The sequence below is a fragment of the Phyllostomus hastatus genome, unplaced genomic scaffold (genome assembly GCF_019186645.2).
Source record: "Phyllostomus hastatus isolate PE091 unplaced genomic scaffold, TTU_PhHast_1.1 phas_scaffold_129, whole genome shotgun sequence".
Taxonomy (NCBI): Eukaryota; Metazoa; Chordata; class Mammalia; order Chiroptera; family Phyllostomidae; genus Phyllostomus; species Phyllostomus hastatus.
In genome coordinates this window covers 29727597-29746416 of record NW_025334009.1, presented here as the reverse complement: position 1 = coordinate 29746416, position 18820 = coordinate 29727597, and the positions used below count along the sequence as shown (strand labels likewise).

Here is an 18820-nt window from a genome sequence, read left to right as displayed (position 1 = left end):
TTTAGGAATGCTGAATTTCTTTTTTGAAATTCAAAACATCTCTAGTAACTAGAGAAGTTTTTTTATAGATAAATACACTAAATTTTAAAAATGTCAAATGATGTACCAAGGCAACATAAGTTTCATGGCTAGAAAACTATCCCTCTACTTTCCTGATATTACTGTAAACTAAAGAATCACAATATGGTCCTAGAATCTCAAAACTAATATATCAAACACATCTGATACCTGGGGCTTTCTGAAATAAGTTTTTAGAAGTTTATTTTACAAGTGGAGAATGAACTTTTTAAATGTGTTTACTAACAATTTCCCCCTAAAGATATAATTTAGACATATTTTCAAAGCAAAAGAATCATCAGAATAGAAGATGAGCATAACAGCAGCCTACATAGCTTCTCTTGGGTTATGGATCTCCCTCCCTCTGACGCTGGGAACATGAGTGAGACAGGCGCTCACTCGGATAATGGTTACACACACATGATTTTGTATTGGTTTCCCAACCAATGGGGATTTGCTACAGTCAAGGCTCTCTAAGCCTTCATTATTTGTATGTAAGTCCAGAGAAAACCAATGTGTCAATTTACGATTGAGTGGTCATGATCGCGGCAAATGGTACGCTTCCAGTGAATAAACACGTGTCAGTCATTGCGGAGGCACTTTAGGCCTCTTTAATGCCCACTCTGCTGGACAAACCCTTGTCAGTACTAGGGAGTCAAACTTAAATGGAATACAGTATTCAGAAGGTAACGCACATGAGGGTTCTAATCCAGATGACTGTAGCCTACATGCATCCCTTGCCCCTCAGTAAAGTACACTGATTCCAGACATGTGTCCCACAGGCACCATGATTCCTTTTCCTTGGTCAGTGGAGAAATATAGTTTGTACTTCCCCAAAGTACCTTTACCTGTCTATCCATGAAAAAAACATCCTTTAAGGTTGCCTGACTGACTTTGAATATATAATTCACAAGTTTACAAACTTTTCCAATGACTACATTTCAGTTTGTAATCAGGAAATGTTTGAGGGAATGTCTGCATTTCATAGGTTAACCATTGTAAATTCATTGTTGGCCAAGTTAGTGTGGTGGGCAGTTTGCCTGTGGAGAGCAATTCCAAAACTACGAGAACACGCCTGCTGGTGCAAATCCACAGGCGGTACTTCTTTCTCGTCCTTCTCTCGATATTTCAGGACCTCATACTGCTTCATTGCCCATGACCACAAACCACAAAGGATTACTGGAAATAAAAAGAGTATGTGTAGCATCAAATTGGTCCTTTCTTCCATTCTTCACAAAGGCCCAAACATCTCAATGGTTAAGTTTTCAGTAAGATTTATAACTGCCTAAAATAATCCTATGAAATTTCCTTACTAGAATGAAGAGTCATTGACTTAGTTGAGGATAGGGTAACAACAAGCAACAATGTATAACAAAAATTTAGCAAAGAATACACATCAATTGATGTTTCCCTAAATTTTGTCAGGTTTTAAAATGACTTTTTTTTTATTGCAAAGGAATAGGTTTAAACACAGAAAACATAATGTAGTCCAGTCCATTATCTACATATTCTTCATCTTGGCCATGAGATCTTCCAAGCTTTCACCAGAATCTTCCACTGTTACCTGAGGTACGGAATCTTCTTGCTATCAACAAAGGAGGAAAGCATAGTGAAAAAAAATAACCATATACAATTCCTGATGCTTAGAAATACATAATCAGTAAGCTTTAACCATGTTCAACAACTTTACAAAATAAATTTTTTTTAGGAAATATGCCTTCTAATTTTTAGGAAAGACAAAGTCCTTTTACTTTCCACATCAGTCTTTTAATTAACAAGCAGTAATTTCAACATTCCTGAGGTATCTACTAAAAGTGGTACTTTTAAATGGTACTGTGGCTAAAACTACCAACTTACAAAAATATTTTCATTTTATCAAAATCTATTTTACCCGATCCATTAATGAGTGAACAAAGTTTAAATGTGCTGTGCACACATCCATATTAGCACTGAATACTTCTCTCACACATCTTAATACCTATAGTGTGAAATATCTAATACAGGAAATAACACATTGGCATTTTTAATAAAGTTGGGTGCAGATGACAGATAAACATTTTCTCTGATATAGCATTTACTTCTGGTAAATCAGATTTTAGATGTACCTTTTTGGGAATTGTGTAGGCCACTGTGATTCCTTCAGGTAAGTTGGGAACTGGACCTGAAGATTTTTTCAGTTCCTCTTCTGAAACCTCAGATACCAACTCAATACCTGCAGAGGTAAATTTGACCTTTTAACAGTTTTAAAGGAACTTAATAAGCAATAAGAACTCAAAACGTGTATACCCTTAATTATAATTAGATTCCTTAATTATGTTTTAGGCTGCCCTTCCAACTTATGAAAGGCTTCCTACCCCACTCATTGTCTTCATGTATTATCTCCTCCTCTTCCTGAACAGCCTCCTGTTTGGGCAGTGCCGCCACTTTTTTCTGTAGAAATCAAACAGTGTCAAAGCATTTGTATTCATTCTCAGTTCTCTGACACATTATTAATCAAGAATTCAGACAGGCTTTTTATCCTACTGAAAGCAAAAAGAACTTTGAACAGAATTTTTATTTTGAAGCATGATAAATAAAAGTTTTAAGTACCCAGAATCCAATTATCATTCCAAATCTAAACAATTTTTTCTTTTCAAAGTTATTATCCTGTGCAAAACGCTGTCTCATACATTCTGACAGACTGACATGTACCTTATATTCTTCCTGCTGTTTCCTGCAATTTCTGTCATCACACTGAGGATTTGGCTTCATGGACATAGTAGGAAAAAAATCCTGCATTGCATTGTATCCGAGGTAAAAACTAACAGTACCAAAATTTAACAGAAACCTAGAGAAACAAATCAAAGTAGACTTAAATAAATAAAAGGATGAAAGTATTAAAAGAAAGTAATTGGATTTTTAAAAAACAATTTTGAAATAAGTAATGAGTTTTGCAACAAGAAAAGAGAAATTTATTGTCTTGTTTACAGGGCCTCGCTCATAGAAAATATTTGTTGAATGACATCAAGAAAAGATTACTTTCATCAATCACAGAACTCTTGTTTTTTCAATCTCTAATAAAGACAAAATGCTGCCAATTAAACTATGGTATGTTAACAACTTTAAGAAGCACACTGATTTCAGAGATTAAAATGTCAAAGAAGTATATCTTAAAAATTCCTGAGATATGATACTAAATCTAATTTAAAAAAATTTTTTATATATAACTTACTATAAAGTTTACAATCTTAAAAGTAAAGCTCAATTAAATTTTATAAAAGTCTTCATCCATATAACTACTACCAGATCAAAACACAGAATATTTTCAGTATACATAAAGCTTCCTGTGCTTCCCCCCAGTCTAATCTGATTCTTTTTGAAGCTTACATATAGAGGAAAAATGATACAAGATAAACAACAAAAGGAAAAATATTTTCAAATGTATGTTCTTAATATAGAACAAGGAAAAGCAAAAAAACTGAGTGAAGAATATGAGCAAATCACAGAAAAAGTGTTCAAATTATCACAAATATAATTAAAAGAAATATCCATTTTTTACATGTCCTATGGACCAAGATTAAAGAGTTTTATGATGTCAAATGATATCAAAGGTGTAGGCAAACCAGGTATTCCCACACTGTGATGGAAATGTACAATCCCTTTGAAAGAGAAATTTAGTAGTATCTGTCAAAATAAATTTTACATAAATTTTGATAATATATGACAAGATGTTGTTTGCAGCATTATTAATAATAGCAAAACATCTGTAAGTAGCCTAAGTGTCCCTCAATAGAGGGCTTGCTAAATATGACATCCGTGAGAGAATACTTCACAGCCATGATTCTTTTCCCCTTTCCGTGTCATTCTACGAAGTGTTTTGTTTAGATGGGGCCTACTGAAGTTTGTGCAAGCTGTCTGCTCTTATATAAAATAGCTCCAGACAGTTGCCTTGAGAGTTCTTATGTATGCTTTTTATAATACCTTTGCTGGCAGTGGACACTTCTGATATCAGAGTACCTCCCTATATCACGTCGCAGCCTCTTCTTATTGTGTTGAAGGTTTAAGAAACATAATAAGCTTATTAACATTGTCAAGTGACAAAAAAAAAATGACCTGAGAGAGGGAGCACCTAAAGGAGTTCTACTTTTAATTGTGAGTTGATTCAAAAACTCTTTGACATTAATTTCAGTTTTGAAGAAACTTTTGTCTTATTTAGTTACAGTTTAGATCTGAAATTTTCAGCCAGTGTGCCCCAAGAATTTTTAAAGTGTGCAGTACCTGACTAGACAGGGGCACTGAGCTCTTTTCCCTGAGGTTGTCAAATAAAAAATGACCATAGCCAACACAACAATAGCCATCCTATGTGAATGAGTCAAAATTATACCCATTTTTGTCAGATCAGAAAAAAATATACTTTTTGGTGTGCTGCAGAATTTTAGTAATTAGTTTATGTGTGCCATGAGATGACAAAAGTTGAAACTCATTCTTAGCTGGTGTGGTAGCTGGATATTTGTTTTGGGATAACAGAGATATTACCCTGGTTAATGTTTAATCACACTCACATTACTTTCAGTAAGAGTTAAATCAAGAGAGTTGAAACACGTGAGTTTATGCCTAAGTCTCCAACCTTTGGGCAAACCTGTAGATATTTGTATTATTTGGTTGAGTCACATATAAATACACCAGTACCATTATACCATTTAACAAAAGCTTTTCCAAATGCAGGCAGTGATACAAATGTGTATGCATATTAATATATTATACATATTAATAATTATACAGTTGAGCCTTGAATGACACAGGTTTGAGCTGCACGGGGTTCACATATACGTCTTTTTTGTTTTTTTCAGTAACTACATAGTCAACCCTCTGTATCCCCAGGAATCTGCAGATGCAGAGGGCCGACTATATCCCTTGTTTGATACCACTTTATATAAGGGACTTGAGCATCCTCTGATTGGGGGATCCATGGGGGTCCTGGAACCAATCCCCAGTGGATACCAAGGGACTAGTATTAACTAGTTACATTTTGGGGGGAATCAAAAGCTATATGTGGATTTTTGACTTCACAAGGGTAAGTGCCCTAACTCTTACACTGTTCAAGGGTCAACTTTCCATTTAAATTATGTCTATTAATGTATATTAAATACAAATTAAAAGTATACAAATACTTTTTTATTTTAAATACTATTTAAAATAAAAAATATATGTATATTTAAGACAAAATTTCAAAATCTAAATTAAATATTTACCTGGTCATTCCAATACTTAAAATACTTCTTAAAATATCTTTTTTTTTTTTAATCAAAAGACATGAGACTATTCAGAAAAATTAGGCTTCACTCACTTCAACACATTTTGTACCAGGATGCCAGCAACCACTCCCATCGTGGTAGGAAGGCTGGCTGCACAAACACCCTCTCGCTTCAGAGTCTTTTCATCAATATTGGCAGCAACCACCAGTGGTGGGGCACACTGCAGGAAGAAGAATAAAAGAGTATATGTCAAGACAGGGAAAGTGTGTATGTTCCAAATAGTGTTCCACCGTATTCAGTTTGTTTTTTCTTTGAACTGTAATACACTTTCAATGTGTGTAGGAACTGCAGTACTTAATGGTGAGCAATAACCCTAAGTGAATTATGCATACCGCAAAACAAGCAGATTCTCCGGGAATTATGAGCTGTATGTGCCCCGAAACTGCATTTTCACTGACCCCAGACTCCATCCACGTATGTCCGAGTTCATTACAAGCCTTGGTAGAAATAGGTAAAAGTAAAAGAAAGAACATAAAAAAGCAAGAAGTAGTTTACCATAACTTCTTTTCATGAAAAAGGTTGAACTAAATGTATTTTATGTATTAAGTATAAGTTAATAAGTGTAATAAGTGTAAATTAATTTTATTCCGAAATTAACTTTCAGAGTAAAAGAGGTAAGTTGTAAATAATGGAATTCCTAGGCCATTGTCACTCTGTTTGAAGGTGAGCAGTCAATAAATAGTCTAATTAAATTGAAGCATAGTTCACTGAATTTCTTACTGATGTAAAACTTCATTTTTCTAAAATTACTTCAGCAATAAAAAATGCCAAATGTCATTTGAAAAGCTGAAGACACAATACTTTAAAAAGAATTCCGTTTTATTTTTGAGAAACCATTTTTAAAGGCAATTTATATATATTTCTACATTTACTTAAAAATAAAGTAACGAAAGTTAAAACCAAAGCTGACAAAGAATAACAGTATTGTAAGATGTTCCTTTATTTTAAAAATTGTACCTCACAAGTATCTGCTATTCTATAGTTTCCTCTACTGGCACATGAGAGAGTAGGGCGTTGAAACATATGCCCCAATAGCAAGGCTAGACAGATGCCCCAGCCATTAGAGTACATTTCGAAGGTAGGCGAAGGGAACATTAAGAATAAATAAGGCACATTATAAAAGGGTTTAAATGCAGAACTACTTTTAGGATGGGGAACATACACGGATAGAACATACAGGAAAATAGATAAATCTGTAAGTACATTTTACACGATAGGAATACTCACTGTATTTATTGCCATTCGAGCTTCAAAATTGTCCACACAACTAAGAACTAGGTCAACAGGTTTTCCCTCTTCTAATCCACCATTACTAAGAAAATAAATTTTATTAGGAAAAAAATCAGGACACAAAATACATTCTAACTTACCTGTTCAGGCACACGTTTATTGTTTCAGTAAATGTTTAAGTATAATTTTGAAATAGTAAGTAATATTGAAGATCCAGTATAAAGAGTATTAAGTAACTATTGATAGAATATCAATGATAGTTCAGCACTTCTTACACGAGACATACAAGGATGCAAGTATAAAGTCTACTTACAAAAGTTACCATTTACCTACTAGCTTTCAGACTCTTATTCAAATGTAGTAAAAAGTTAATTGAATACAACTCATTATTTCAGTGGTAATAGAGTCTCTAGAAAACCACTTTCAGACAGAAATATATTATAGAACACAGAATATATAATTGAGGATTCCTTGTTAGACTATTATGATAATAGGGTTTTTTTGGTTTGTTTTTATTTTGTTGTTACCATTGTATTTTGGACAATATATACACTTTTAACTGAGCTCCCACTATATAAAAACTACACAAAAATTAACTTTTAAAAACAAAAATATATTTCATTCCATTAACTCATTAATTAATCATCAGTATCTTCTCTAATAATACTTGTTTCACTAAGCTGGACATTGTGCAAAATATTCACAGATAAAATTTTACCTTATTCTATCCATGAAATGTTGGAAGTTTTCTACTGTAGTTATATTATAGTTGTGTACTTCAAAAAGAACATCAGGATTAATGTTCCTAAGAGAGAACAAAGGAATGAGTATAAAACCTACTAGTAAGAACAGTAAGAGAAGGCAGGAAAAAAACCTAAAGATCACTTAACAGAGATCACGGAAACAGAATTCAAGCTACTCAACGAAAATCCTAAGGAGTCTTCTATCTCTTAATACATAGATTATCAGAAGGCTTACAAAAATGTTCCCACAATCTATGTGCTGAAAATGAAGCCTTATCAACTCTGTTAGCTACATCTGGGCCTGACAAAAGAGTTTCTTTGTTCCTTCACTCAGTTCAGTGCAAGTGTGTCTGGGCCCACAGAGAAACATCCTGGAATAAGGGCTGGCCTACCGTGGCCTTTAAGCCAAAACCGACCTGCCACCTGTTTTTGTAAGGTCTGCAAGCTAAGAATGGATTTACATTTTTAAATGGCTGCAGGAAAAAAAAGTCAAAAGAACAACAATTATTTCATGATATATAAAATATATAAAATTTTAATTTCAGAGCTCATAAAGTTTATTGAAACAAAGCCATGCTCATTCATTTTTATATTGCCTACAGCTGCTAAGGCATAGTTGAACAGTTTTGAAAGAGGTCATATGGCCCTCAAAGCCTAAAATATTTACTATCTAGCCCTATATAGGTAAAGGTTTCCAATCCAGATCCAAGAGATAAGATAATCTTTCATATAAGTGAAACCTGCATTTTTATAAAGAAAAAGTCAGATCCATTTATACATTAGGTTAACTCATACCAAATACACAAAGTAAGATTTCAATAAATATGGTCTTTAATTGCTATTCCATTTACCTCAGAGTATGTTCTGCTGCTTGAACTTTACTTAATCCTGCTTGATGAGGTTGGAAGAAAAGTCTATTCATATTGGCCAGTTCCACTTTGTCATAGTCAAAGAGTAGCAACTAAAACAAAAATAGCAGTATTCTGATGAAAAGCATAACACAGAATGAAATAGTAGGCTTTACATTTGATGGGTTTAACAGTTTGACAGTAATAATAATAAACTCTGAAACACTGGGTGCCATATATTAACTCATTTAATGCTCATAGGAGGTAAGTGTTCAATACATACATACTGTTATCCTCATTTTAGAAATGAGATTAACTAGAGCACCTGCTCAAAAGCCATCCAGCTAAGTTGTAGTGGAAAAGGGATTCAAGTCTGGACATTCTCAGCCCAGCACCTGCACCCTGACCATGATGCTGTACTGTCTTCCCAAATGATTAATGATCATTCCATTTCATTCCAAGTTCTTGCTAAAAGCCAAGAACCCATTAGATAAATACAATTTTCAATAAGATAAAAATAAATGCCATAACTTAAAACTATAGTATAGTATGACTCATTTTGTGTATATGACACTATAAGTAACCATGCCATGGCTAGAGCATTATTCCAAAAAGAATTACTAACTAATCACTTCCTGTTTGCTGCTATATATTTGGGCATGACAGTGTCTGTTTCTCCCTCTCTCTCTCTCTCTCTCTCTCTCTCTCTCTCTCTCCCTCTCCCTCTCTCTCACACACACACACACATACACACACAACTTTAACAGGAAAATGGGCCCAAAGATCCTATTTCTCATCAGTAAGAACAGGTTGGGCCCAAGGATTTCCAAAGTCCCTTCTTTGATCTAAAATTCTGTGACTTTGTAATACAACTCCCAGCATCTTAAATTTAACAATAAAATAAAAAATGAATTTTTCTTCTTCTCAATATGGAAACTAAAAAAAATTAACCCAGTGCATAAAAACAACTCCTAGGTAACCCTTAAAATCTTGCTAGAAAAGATATCACTTGTGTCCCCTATGACAATTTTCTAACCCCAGAGTCTCCAAAATATGATTTATTTAAGCTCATTCAACAATATTTATTAGATCAGGCCAAGCATTAAGTTTGAGTGTCGGCCTCACAGCCAATTTATGAGTAAAGTGCAGGAAACCCTAAACTTGGAGACAGGAGGAGTGAGTTGTAACACTGACATTAATTAGCTCTGATCATGGGTGAGTCACTTTCACTTTTTAGGCCTGTATCCTCATCTGTAAAATAAAGCAGCTGGTCTGGATCTGGGGATCCAAGGAGTGCTAGAGATTCCAAAAACTTTTGGTGATAAAAAGTGGGCTCTGGCTCTCTAACCCTGCACTTCTCTACTTACCTATGTAGATCCTTAGGGTACAACCTTAAGTGCGCATTGGAATCACTTGGGGAGTTTTAAAAAAATACAGATGTTTGGGTCCCATTCCCAGAGATTGTGATTAACTTATTATGGGATGCAGTCCAGATATCAGAATTTTTTAAACTTCCCCGGTAATTCTAATTACAGCAGTATTGGACAGTCACTGTTCTAGACACTTGATACTCAAAGTGTGCCCTGGGCTAGCATGGGCATCACCTGGAGCTTGGGAATATACAGGAGCACTTCCCCAAGTTTAATATGCATACAAGCCATCTGGAGATGTTGTTAAAATATAGGTCCTGATTCAGCATGCCTGGGGTGGGGCCTCAGAATCTGCATTTCTAATAAGCTCCCAAGTGATGCTGATGCTACTGCTTCAGGGACCATACTTCAAGTAGCAAGGATCCAGATGTTCTTAAAGTGCCATCCTTGCAACAACATCAAAATCACTTGAGAACTTGATAAAAATTCAAATTCTTAGGTCCACCTGAAACTTTCAGGATCAAAACCACTGGGGTAGGGTCTGGTAATTTTTGGTTTAATGAGCCTTCCAAGGGCATCTGACACAGTCAAACCTGAAAACCACGGGTCCCCAGGACCTGTGCTGCCCTCGGCCGTCCGCCAGAGCACTTCCTTCAGCTATCAGCAGCTGATGGCTGGCTTTTGTGAGCCTCTTCACAGACTTTACAATGTTAATAAACATTTTTAGTATTTTGGTGTTGTCTTGTTTATATTGATAAATGAGTGACAACTTTGAAATTTCTTTCTTTTACAAATTTGGCATGTGGAGTGAACCAACATATTAAAAAAATACTGATAAACTTTATGGAAAAATGTATTCTTTATCAAAATGACAAATTAAAGTGTACATAATTTGTGGAGAGTTTATGTATTCAACCACTATATATCTAACATCATGGACTCCAGCTTTGTAAGTCTAAGACTGGTAGATTGATCCCTGGAATAAAGTTACTTCTCCTTCCAATCCACAATCTAAGCCAATTTTAGAAAAAAATAAAATAAATATATATGGGTTTAAAAAACCTGGACCATTCTCCAGTTCAATTTTAAACACTTAAGTCCAAGTGGTTTATACATTACCCCAAACAAAAAAGTGCCCGAACACAATTAGGTAGTCCTTGTTTAATCAGCATTAACACCAGCTTCCATTTGGGTGGGGCCATGTCTTAGCCCCCTTGGGTAGAAAGAACGATCTGAATAAATACACCACAAATCAATAAACCATTAGTAATAAGGGGAGAAAAATGCTAATTTGTACCTGATTTACTCCAGAAGTGAGTAGTTCTCTACCTAATAGGCAAAGAGAAATGTTTTTACCTTACCAATGCCACATCTCGTCAGCATTTCAGCAGTCACACTACCAACTCCACCAACACCTACTATTGCTACAGCAAAGGTACGGATTTTCTGTAAAATGCAAAATTATATGTCTTGGTTCATAAGTTTTCATCAAAAATTATTTTCATTTATTGCAATCATCTTCAAAAAACTTGGGAAGTTTTATCATACCTCATAGTCGCTTACAATTCCCATTCGTTTCAATGCCATCAGGCGGCTTAAAACAAAGAAAAAAATGTTTTAAAGGTTACAACCTTAGTAACATAGGTAAACATACATCACAGAAAATAGACACCAAAAATCAGTCATTACTAATACATTAAAAGAGAAAAAATCTTTCAGCTGGGTTTTACCAGATGAAACTAAATCACCAGGTCAGCTTTAAAAACACTAATGACTACCTTCCCAGACCATGCAACAAGATTTTTTTAAAGATTTTATTTTTATTTATTTTTAGAGAGAGGGGAAGGGAGGGAGAAAGAATGGGAGAGAAACATCAGTGTGTGGTTTCCTCTCAAGTACTCCCTGCTGGGGACCTGGCCCACAACCCAAGCAAGTGCCCTGATTGGGAATTGAAACACCGACCCTTTGGTTCGCAGGCTGGCACTTAATCCACTGAGCCACATCAGCCAGGGCACAACAAGATTTTTTTTAATTGGAAATAATTTCACCTCAAAATTTCTAAGCTATAACTCCAGTATCTTCTGGAACTTCACGATTTGCCTTAGTGAGAATCTATTTTCATCTATTGTGCTGAGTACTTAGTGGACACTATCAAATTGGGTGCACATTCTTCAGTTCTGAGAAATTTCCTTGAAGAATCTGATGGTTTCCTTGTTTGTTTGGTTTGTTTTCCTGAATCATCTTTCTGGAACTCATTATTTGGAAGTTGAACCACTTGGACTGGTCCTCTACTCTTATCTCCTTTCTCCTTATTTTCCATCATTTTAGTTTTCTGTTCTATTTTCTGGACTTTTTTTTAACTTTGTTTTCCAACTTTCCTATTGAATTTTCATTTTTGTTATTCCCCACTTTCAAGAATTCTTTTTAATCATCTAAATGATTTTTATTTTTTGGTATCACCTTGCTCTGTTTCATTTACAAAATGCCATCTCTCATCTGGGGGTAATGATAATGTTGGGGATGTGTTCCCCTTACATCGTCTATTCAAGTTAACGTTTTTATGTTGTTTCTTTCGTGAGAGGAGCTTCTCTTTTCCTTTGTTCTGCTCATACTTAGCCAGACACTAATAAAGGCAGAGATGTGGGCTATCTTGTTTGACTTTGGGCTTCACTGTAGGGTGATCTGGCTGGGCTATTTAGTTGAAACCCACAATGTCACTGTCATTCTTTCTTCTTGGCTCTATCAGATTCCCTAAAGAAGAATCTTTCAATTTCCAGCATGACAGGTGTGTATGGCTGTTTTGTGGGGGTGTTAATGGGAAGAGCAAGGCTGGGAGTCCTAGCATTCAGTATGTAAACAAAGGCCTGCTTCAATTAATAGAAATCCTCTATTTTACTCTCTTTAATGAGTAAATCTCTAGTCTTCATGTAGAGAAGAGGCATTAGATTACCTCAGCTACAAAAAAGTGATATAGGAAACCTGGGCTCTGTTTATTCAACATACTTTCAACCATATCTTTTTTAGTACTACCTTAAGCCCTTGTAGAAGTACCTATGCCCATTCCTAAGCCTTTGGGGGATTCTGTGATGTAAACTGTAGGCTTAAGAGTCGACTTCACTGGATCCATTAAATCAGTTATCAGTCATTCATCCCTTTTCTAGTTTCTAAAATTTTGTTACTATAATCTTCAAGTACAGGGACCCCCCCATCCTGATTATTAATAGAAACCCTCTACTGTCATTTTGGTGGGACTAGGTAGACAGTGATAATAAATGCCTGTGACCAATCTGCCATCTTTACCTTGATGCTCTCTTTAGTCTTCATAAGTAACCCTGAGAAGAGTGTACTGCAACCCCCTTTTACAAATGAGGAAAAAGATTCAGGTTAATTAACTTTCCCAACATCAGCTAACTGGCAAACAAGGATCAGAGCTGGGTTTTTAAACTAGTATTTGAAACCAAGTTTTCTCATTTTAAAGCCTCTGCTCCCCCTTTCAATTTTCTCCATATGCTTATAATTATGTTCTACTTCACATAATTTTACCGTTATTTGTGTTATTGGATCATTATTTCACAACCACTGAGTCTCTCAAACTAAAGCAAAATGTCTTTGAGGGTCTGAGGCTTTATACCTCTTTTGTGTCACTCGATGCAGTTAAATGATGTAGAACACCTACAAACCCCTCTCCTGTATTTTTTGATAACCTTGTACTTTATCGTAATTCTTACCACTCACACTGCAATCCCATGTTTAACTTTCTATCTCACACTCATCTTGTAATCTCTGGAGGGAAATGAGCACGTTTACTTTGTATTCCCCAGTGTCTGTGCCTAAGGAAGGGGCAATAAATGGTAGATAATACCATCCTGGAGGGCAAGAAATGAAAAGGTGCTCACTAAATGTTTGCTGAAGGAACATTCAGAAAATTAAGGTTGACCTTTATCAAATTCCCATGTACTAATGAAGAGCTTTGGGTGAAAACTGCCATCTTCTATGTAGCAGTTTTAATAAACACAAATGGTGCAAATAAGATAGAAAATACTAAATGTATTTGAGTTTTGAAGGTTTGGTTGTGATTAATACAATGTCAATGGATTGTCTCACTTTAAAATCATGCCTGAAAGATGATTCTAAATCTATGATCCACATCTCCTTGCCTTCCATTCTTGAATGGAAAAAATTCAAAGTTTTCATTTGTAAAATTACAAAATGTTTAAGGATGCCAAATGGAACAGTTTCCCCTCATTCTTATTAGAGATATCAGTTCATACTTATTCAAACTCTCAAAATTTTGGATCGTAAACCCTTCATACTTGGAAACAGTCAAAATACACGCACCCTGTCAATTATATCTCAATAAAATTGAAACAAAAAGGAAAAGAAGCAAGTAGAACTAAGACAACATGCTAATTTATTTGAGCTGATGAATGAGGGAAAAACAAGAACCTGGAATGATTTCATTTGATTTGGGTTAATATGAACTCTTCTGTAATGATGGAACAATTAGAATTTTGTCAGGTTTCTCTGTTTATAAACATTGTATTTAAAATCTTTGTGCCTAAATACTAATTTTCATTTTACATTGGTTAAAAAATTCTTGCACTCCAAAACTTCCTCTGAGGCTTTTTATGTCATAAATAAATTTTAAAAAATTTAAAAATCCAAACTCTCCTGCTCTTTAAAGGAAAAGAACAGTACCATCTTTTCTTTGTCACCTACTTTAAAGCTTTTCACCTACTATCCAAATTTTAGCCACACTACTTAGTGGCTTATTTATTTTTACTGGGGAGACAGTTCCATGTGAATTTTGAAATAAAATAAATCTAATGCCAGTTCAGGCCTTACTATATACTACTAGCTCCCTGACCTGACGCAAGTCACAACAGCTCTTTAAGCCTCAATTTTCTCATCTATAAAATGGGTAAAATAGCAGTGGCCATCTCCTATGGTTGTGGTGGGGAGGAAATCATGAGTGATGATGCATGAAAAGTGCTTAGCAGGTAATGAAAGCTCAGTTAACGTTAGTATATACAACTGAGCAATAAAGTCTTGTACAAAGCTTAGCATGTACAAACTCTTTTAAGAATTTTACATATACTGACGTTTCCAATCCTCACAACTCTGACAGAAAAAGATATTACCATTATCCCCATTTTACAAGTGAGAAGTCGAAGCAGACATGTTCATAACTGACCCAAGGTTACTCAGCTACTAAGAGCTGGGATTTAAATCTAATTAATCTGACTCTAGAGATGTTACTCTTAACCGGTGCGCTGTATTCGGCTGCTGACTTAACAAACTTGAGGAAACGAAGAAAGGAGGAGGGGACAGAACAGGTAAAATCCAATGGCTTTAGAACTAATCAAGCTATTCCCACCACGCCCCCAATTTAAGAAACATTAAGAAGCCTTTACGAAACTCAGAACTCGAAGGTTATGTTTAGCGGGTTTTACATTTGATGTCACCTTTTGAAAGCTGTTACTATCCATTTTATGAGGCTGAATGATACAGCCAGGAGCGGTAGAAAACTGCATACGTGTCCTGGGCATGCACAGGAGCAGTACCATATGGCTGATTCACTTGTTTGGGGGTTCTGCTTTGTTTTTTGTTTGTTTATTTGTTTGTTTGGTTTTTTAAGCGAAAGAACATCTTTTGACCCGTGCTAAGGCTTAGCCTTGCCTGTTGGGGGCCAGGACCCCCAGAGCAAGAAAAGGGAGGTGGAATGCCATGTAAGCTGCACGAAAGGGAAGCGCTTCACACCAGGCCACACGGAGACCGTGACCTCGCCCCCCTCGCCCCCTCCGATCCGCGGTCACCTATAGGGGTTGGAGTCCACCACCTCGGGGCTCATCTTCTCGATGCGGGCCCGGCCGCCTCCTCCGTCGCCGCCCCCGAGGGCCCGCCGACTTCTTTCCTGGGTCAGTTCTCGCTCCAACTCCTCAACCCGCCGCTGCAGCTGCTCCACAGACTTGGCCATGGCTGGGACTCCGGTCGCTAACTCTCTCAGCGCCGGCCGCCGCCGTCGCCGCCGACCCACGTTGACCGGTCTGCGGGGCTCCTGAGGAGTATATAAGGAGGCACCTAGCAGCCTTCCAAGCGCAGAATCCCGGGGAAGTGCTCTCAGCGCCTCACGGAAGGACACATTTCGGCCACTCCCGCAAGCCTCCCACGGTACTAGTTCCGGTTGCAGTCATCCCTCCCCCTCAGGACACCAACAAACAAAAGCCCCTTCTAGTTTCTTTCTTTGTGGGGTCCTAAGAGAGGCAGCAGCAGAGCCAGGGTCCTAAGTGTGCAGAGCGGGTAGCCACCGATGTTGCCTTTTAAATTGGGCGACTAGGAGAAACACCAGGATCTTTTATTCCTGGGCTCCAGGTGCGGAGGGGCGCTTTTCTGAACCGGACCTACAGGTCTTCCGCCTGCGAGTGCAATACGTTTAGAAGTGAAAGAGGCCTCTGCGTTCTTATTTGCTGGTAACGACTAATGCGGCTTCGCCGTCTTTCAAGTTGAGGTCTCCAATTCTGACGCTGACCGGTCATTTAAAAATCTTAAACCACAGGAGGTCGTACGACTTTGCCCGACTAGAGCCGAAATCACTAGATCCTACCGGCCAGGGTTGCTCAGCAACCGTGCCTTACGTGCGTGATTGGCTGGAGCCCTGAGCGCAAGCGGCCTTGCCCACGGCCTCGGCCCCTGGCGGTAAGATAGCAGTTCCTCGCGCCGGAATTATCTGTGCATTCAGCGTCTGTGAGACCTGCCGCAGCAATCATGAAGACAAGTCCTTCTGGTGATTCAGACACCGCCGAAGTGTTGCCTCAGCATAAGTTCAACTGCAGGTCCCTGGAGGCCTACCTCAACCAGCACTTGCCCGGCTTTGGGGCAGAGCCTGGGACCAAGCTGACCGTTGCCCAGTACAGGTATCGACGCCAGCCTTCTCCAGTAGAAACAAATCTGTGCATTGTGATTTGCTTCCTTTGACCCTGGATGGGTTCCCAATTTTCCGCACCCCAGTTTATTTTCCTAATGAGGCATTCTGCAACCAGGAGCTGGCATCACCCGTCCCTTGTATTCCATTTGGGGTATTTCCAATTCGCGGGCGATAATGGAAGCGATCGTAGTCGCAATTCCAAAACCGTGAGAAAGAATCTTTGTTAAAGGATACAATTGTGTACCTCGAAGGTTCACTGAGGCTTGGAAGCTCTGTGTACAGAGTATACAGAGCTTCGGTATACTTCCGGTATACTTCCGAGGTACAAGGCCTCGGTATACAGAGGCCTTGTCTCAACTTTTGGTCCGTAAGATCTTCCCCCGCGCCCCTGCCCGTAAATCAGGCGAAATTCCTTTATAATTTGCAATGTTCTATGAGGCTGAGTTAATGGCACCAGCTGGGGGATCCGAATTCTCATGCTAGATCTTCCACTAGGCAAATGACAGCACCACTTTGGGCTTTAGTAAAGACGATTCTGAGAATACTGTTCCCTGTTAGGGTGGACAGTGCCTTGGGCTGTAAAAAGAATTCACAAAGAGAAGAAAAGGCAGAGATCAAAGTTTTATTCACTTTCCAAGAGGAGAAGGTCTGGTGTGAAGAGATACACCCACTGCAAATTGCAGAGGCTCTAAGTTTTCATTGGGTGATAAAGGGGGAGGGGGATGGAGCTGGAGCAGGGCAGTCATGTCAATTAGCTGTTATCGGGAGGTTTCAGGCTGACTGTGCGGGTTTCGATTTGTTTTACTGGTTGTCTTTGGGGTCAGGGTCCAGGCCTCTGGTCTGGTTGTCTTGTTTGTATTAAGTTTTGAAACAACTGTGTGGGGATACTTTTCAGTAATCTCGTCCTGAGAATAGAGGCTCAGAGAAAAAAACAGTTAATTATGCCTGACAAGCTCAAGGGAAGAGAGATAGACAGCTAAAAGGGGCTTTTTCGTCCCATCTTTTTTTAAATATATTTTATTGATTATGCTACTACTGTTGTCCCAATTTTTCTCCCTTTGCCCCCTTCCACCTGGTACCCCACTTCCCTCCAGCAATTTCCCTCCTTAGTTCATGTCCATGGGTCACGCATACAAGTTCTTTGGCTTCTCCATTCCCTATACTATTCTTATTGTCCCCCTGTGTATTTTGTATTTACCAATTTTGCCTTCTAATCACTGCTCCTTTCCCCGATTCTCTCCCTTGCTCCTTGCTATACTGATAACCTGCCAAATGAACTGCATATCTATGGTTCTGTTCCTGTTCTGGTTGTTTGCTTGGTTTGTTTTTTTAGATTCAGTTGTTGATACTTGTGAATTTGTTGCCGTTTTAATGTGCATAGTTTTGACCTTTTTCTTAAATAAGATTCTTTAACATTTCATATAATGATGGCTTGGCAATGATGAACCCCTTGTCTGGGAAGCACTTTATCTGCCCTTCCATTCTAATTGAAATCTTTGCTGGATAGAGTAATCTAGGTTGTAGGTCCTTGCTTTCCATCACTTTGAAAACTTCTTGCCAGTTCCTTCTTGCCTGCAAAGTTTCTTTTGAGAAATCAGTTGATAGTCTTATGGGAAATGGGTCGTAGTTAACTGTTTTTTTTTCTTCTGCTTTCAAGATTCTCTCTTTATCTTTAACCTTTGGTATTTTAATTATGATGTGTCTTGGTGTGGTCCTCTTTGGGTCCAATTTCTTTGGGACTCTCTGAGTTTCCTGAGCTTGTATGTCTATTGCCTTTACCTAATTAAGGACATTTTCTTTCATTATTTTTTCAAATAAGTTTTCAGTTTCTTGCTCTTCTTCTCCATCTGGCACTCCCATGATTTGGATGTTGGTACATTTAAAGTTGTCCCAGAGGTTCCTAAGCTAATACTCATTTTTTTTAATACTTCTTTCTTCCAGCTATTTTTATTGGGTGCTTTTTCCTTCCTTGTGTTTCAAATCATTGCTTTGATTCTCAACTTCATTTTCTGCACTGTTGGTCCCCCCCCCCACTGTTTTTTTTAAGATTGTATTTATTTATTTTTAGAGAGAAGGGAAGGAGAAAGAGAGGGAGAGAAACAGCAATGTGTGGTTGCCCCTCGTGCAGCCCGAACTAGGGACCTGGCCTGCAACCCAGGCATGTGCCCTGACCAGGAATCAAACCAGCGACCATTTGGTTCCCAGACTGGCACTCAATCCACTGAACCACACCAGCCAGGGCCTTTGTAGATTTTTTTTTTTCACTTAATGTAACCTTCATTTCTTCCCTTATTTTTTGCTTTACTCAGTGAGTGCTTTCCTGATCACTAGTGTTTTGAACTCTGCATCTGAT

General features: G+C 37.7%; 2 protein-coding genes across 3 annotated transcripts in view; one reads left to right on the top strand and one right to left on the bottom strand.

Moving 5' to 3' along the window:
* Positions 1–278: 278 nt before the first annotated feature.
* Positions 279–15699, bottom strand: UBA5 (ubiquitin like modifier activating enzyme 5). The gene is made up of 12 exons (XM_045857467.1): positions 15359–15699; positions 11091–11136; positions 10899–10988; positions 8176–8285; positions 7300–7386; positions 6579–6663; positions 5684–5788; positions 5384–5511; positions 2749–2884; positions 2412–2487; positions 2163–2269; positions 279–1642 (listed from the first exon to the last, which is right to left on the bottom strand). Exons 1-12 carry the CDS (start codon positions 15517–15519, stop codon positions 1559–1561), a joined length of 1215 nt encoding a protein of 404 aa, XP_045713423.1. The 5' UTR covers positions 15520–15699; the 3' UTR covers positions 279–1558.
* A 289-nt stretch (positions 15700–15988) lies between these two features.
* Positions 15989–18820, top strand: part of ACAD11 (acyl-CoA dehydrogenase family member 11) — a 72061-nt gene continuing 69229 nt past the window's right edge. Inside the window, exon 1 of one of the 2 annotated variants that reach the window (XM_045857460.1) lies at positions 15989–16456. In XM_045857460.1, coding sequence (XP_045713416.1) covers positions 16308–16456 — 149 coding nt within the window. In that variant the 5' untranslated portion in view covers positions 15989–16307. The remainder of the gene's footprint in view (positions 16457–18820) is intronic. The other variant, XM_045857459.1, reaches the window with a different exon arrangement.

Coding starts and splice junctions, on each gene's coding strand:
- UBA5 (XM_045857467.1), bottom strand. CDS start 15,519: ATGGCCAAGTCTGTGGAGCAGCTGCAGCGGCGGGTTGAGGAGTTGGAG. Junction 11,137..15,358: donor GTGGACTCCAACCCCTATAG/GTGACCGCGGAT, acceptor CTTTGTTTTAAG/CCGCCTGATGGCATTGAAAC. Junction 2,270..2,411: donor ACATGAAGACAATGAGTGGG/GTAGGAAGCCTT, acceptor TTACCTCTGCAG/GTATTGAGTTGGTATCTGAG.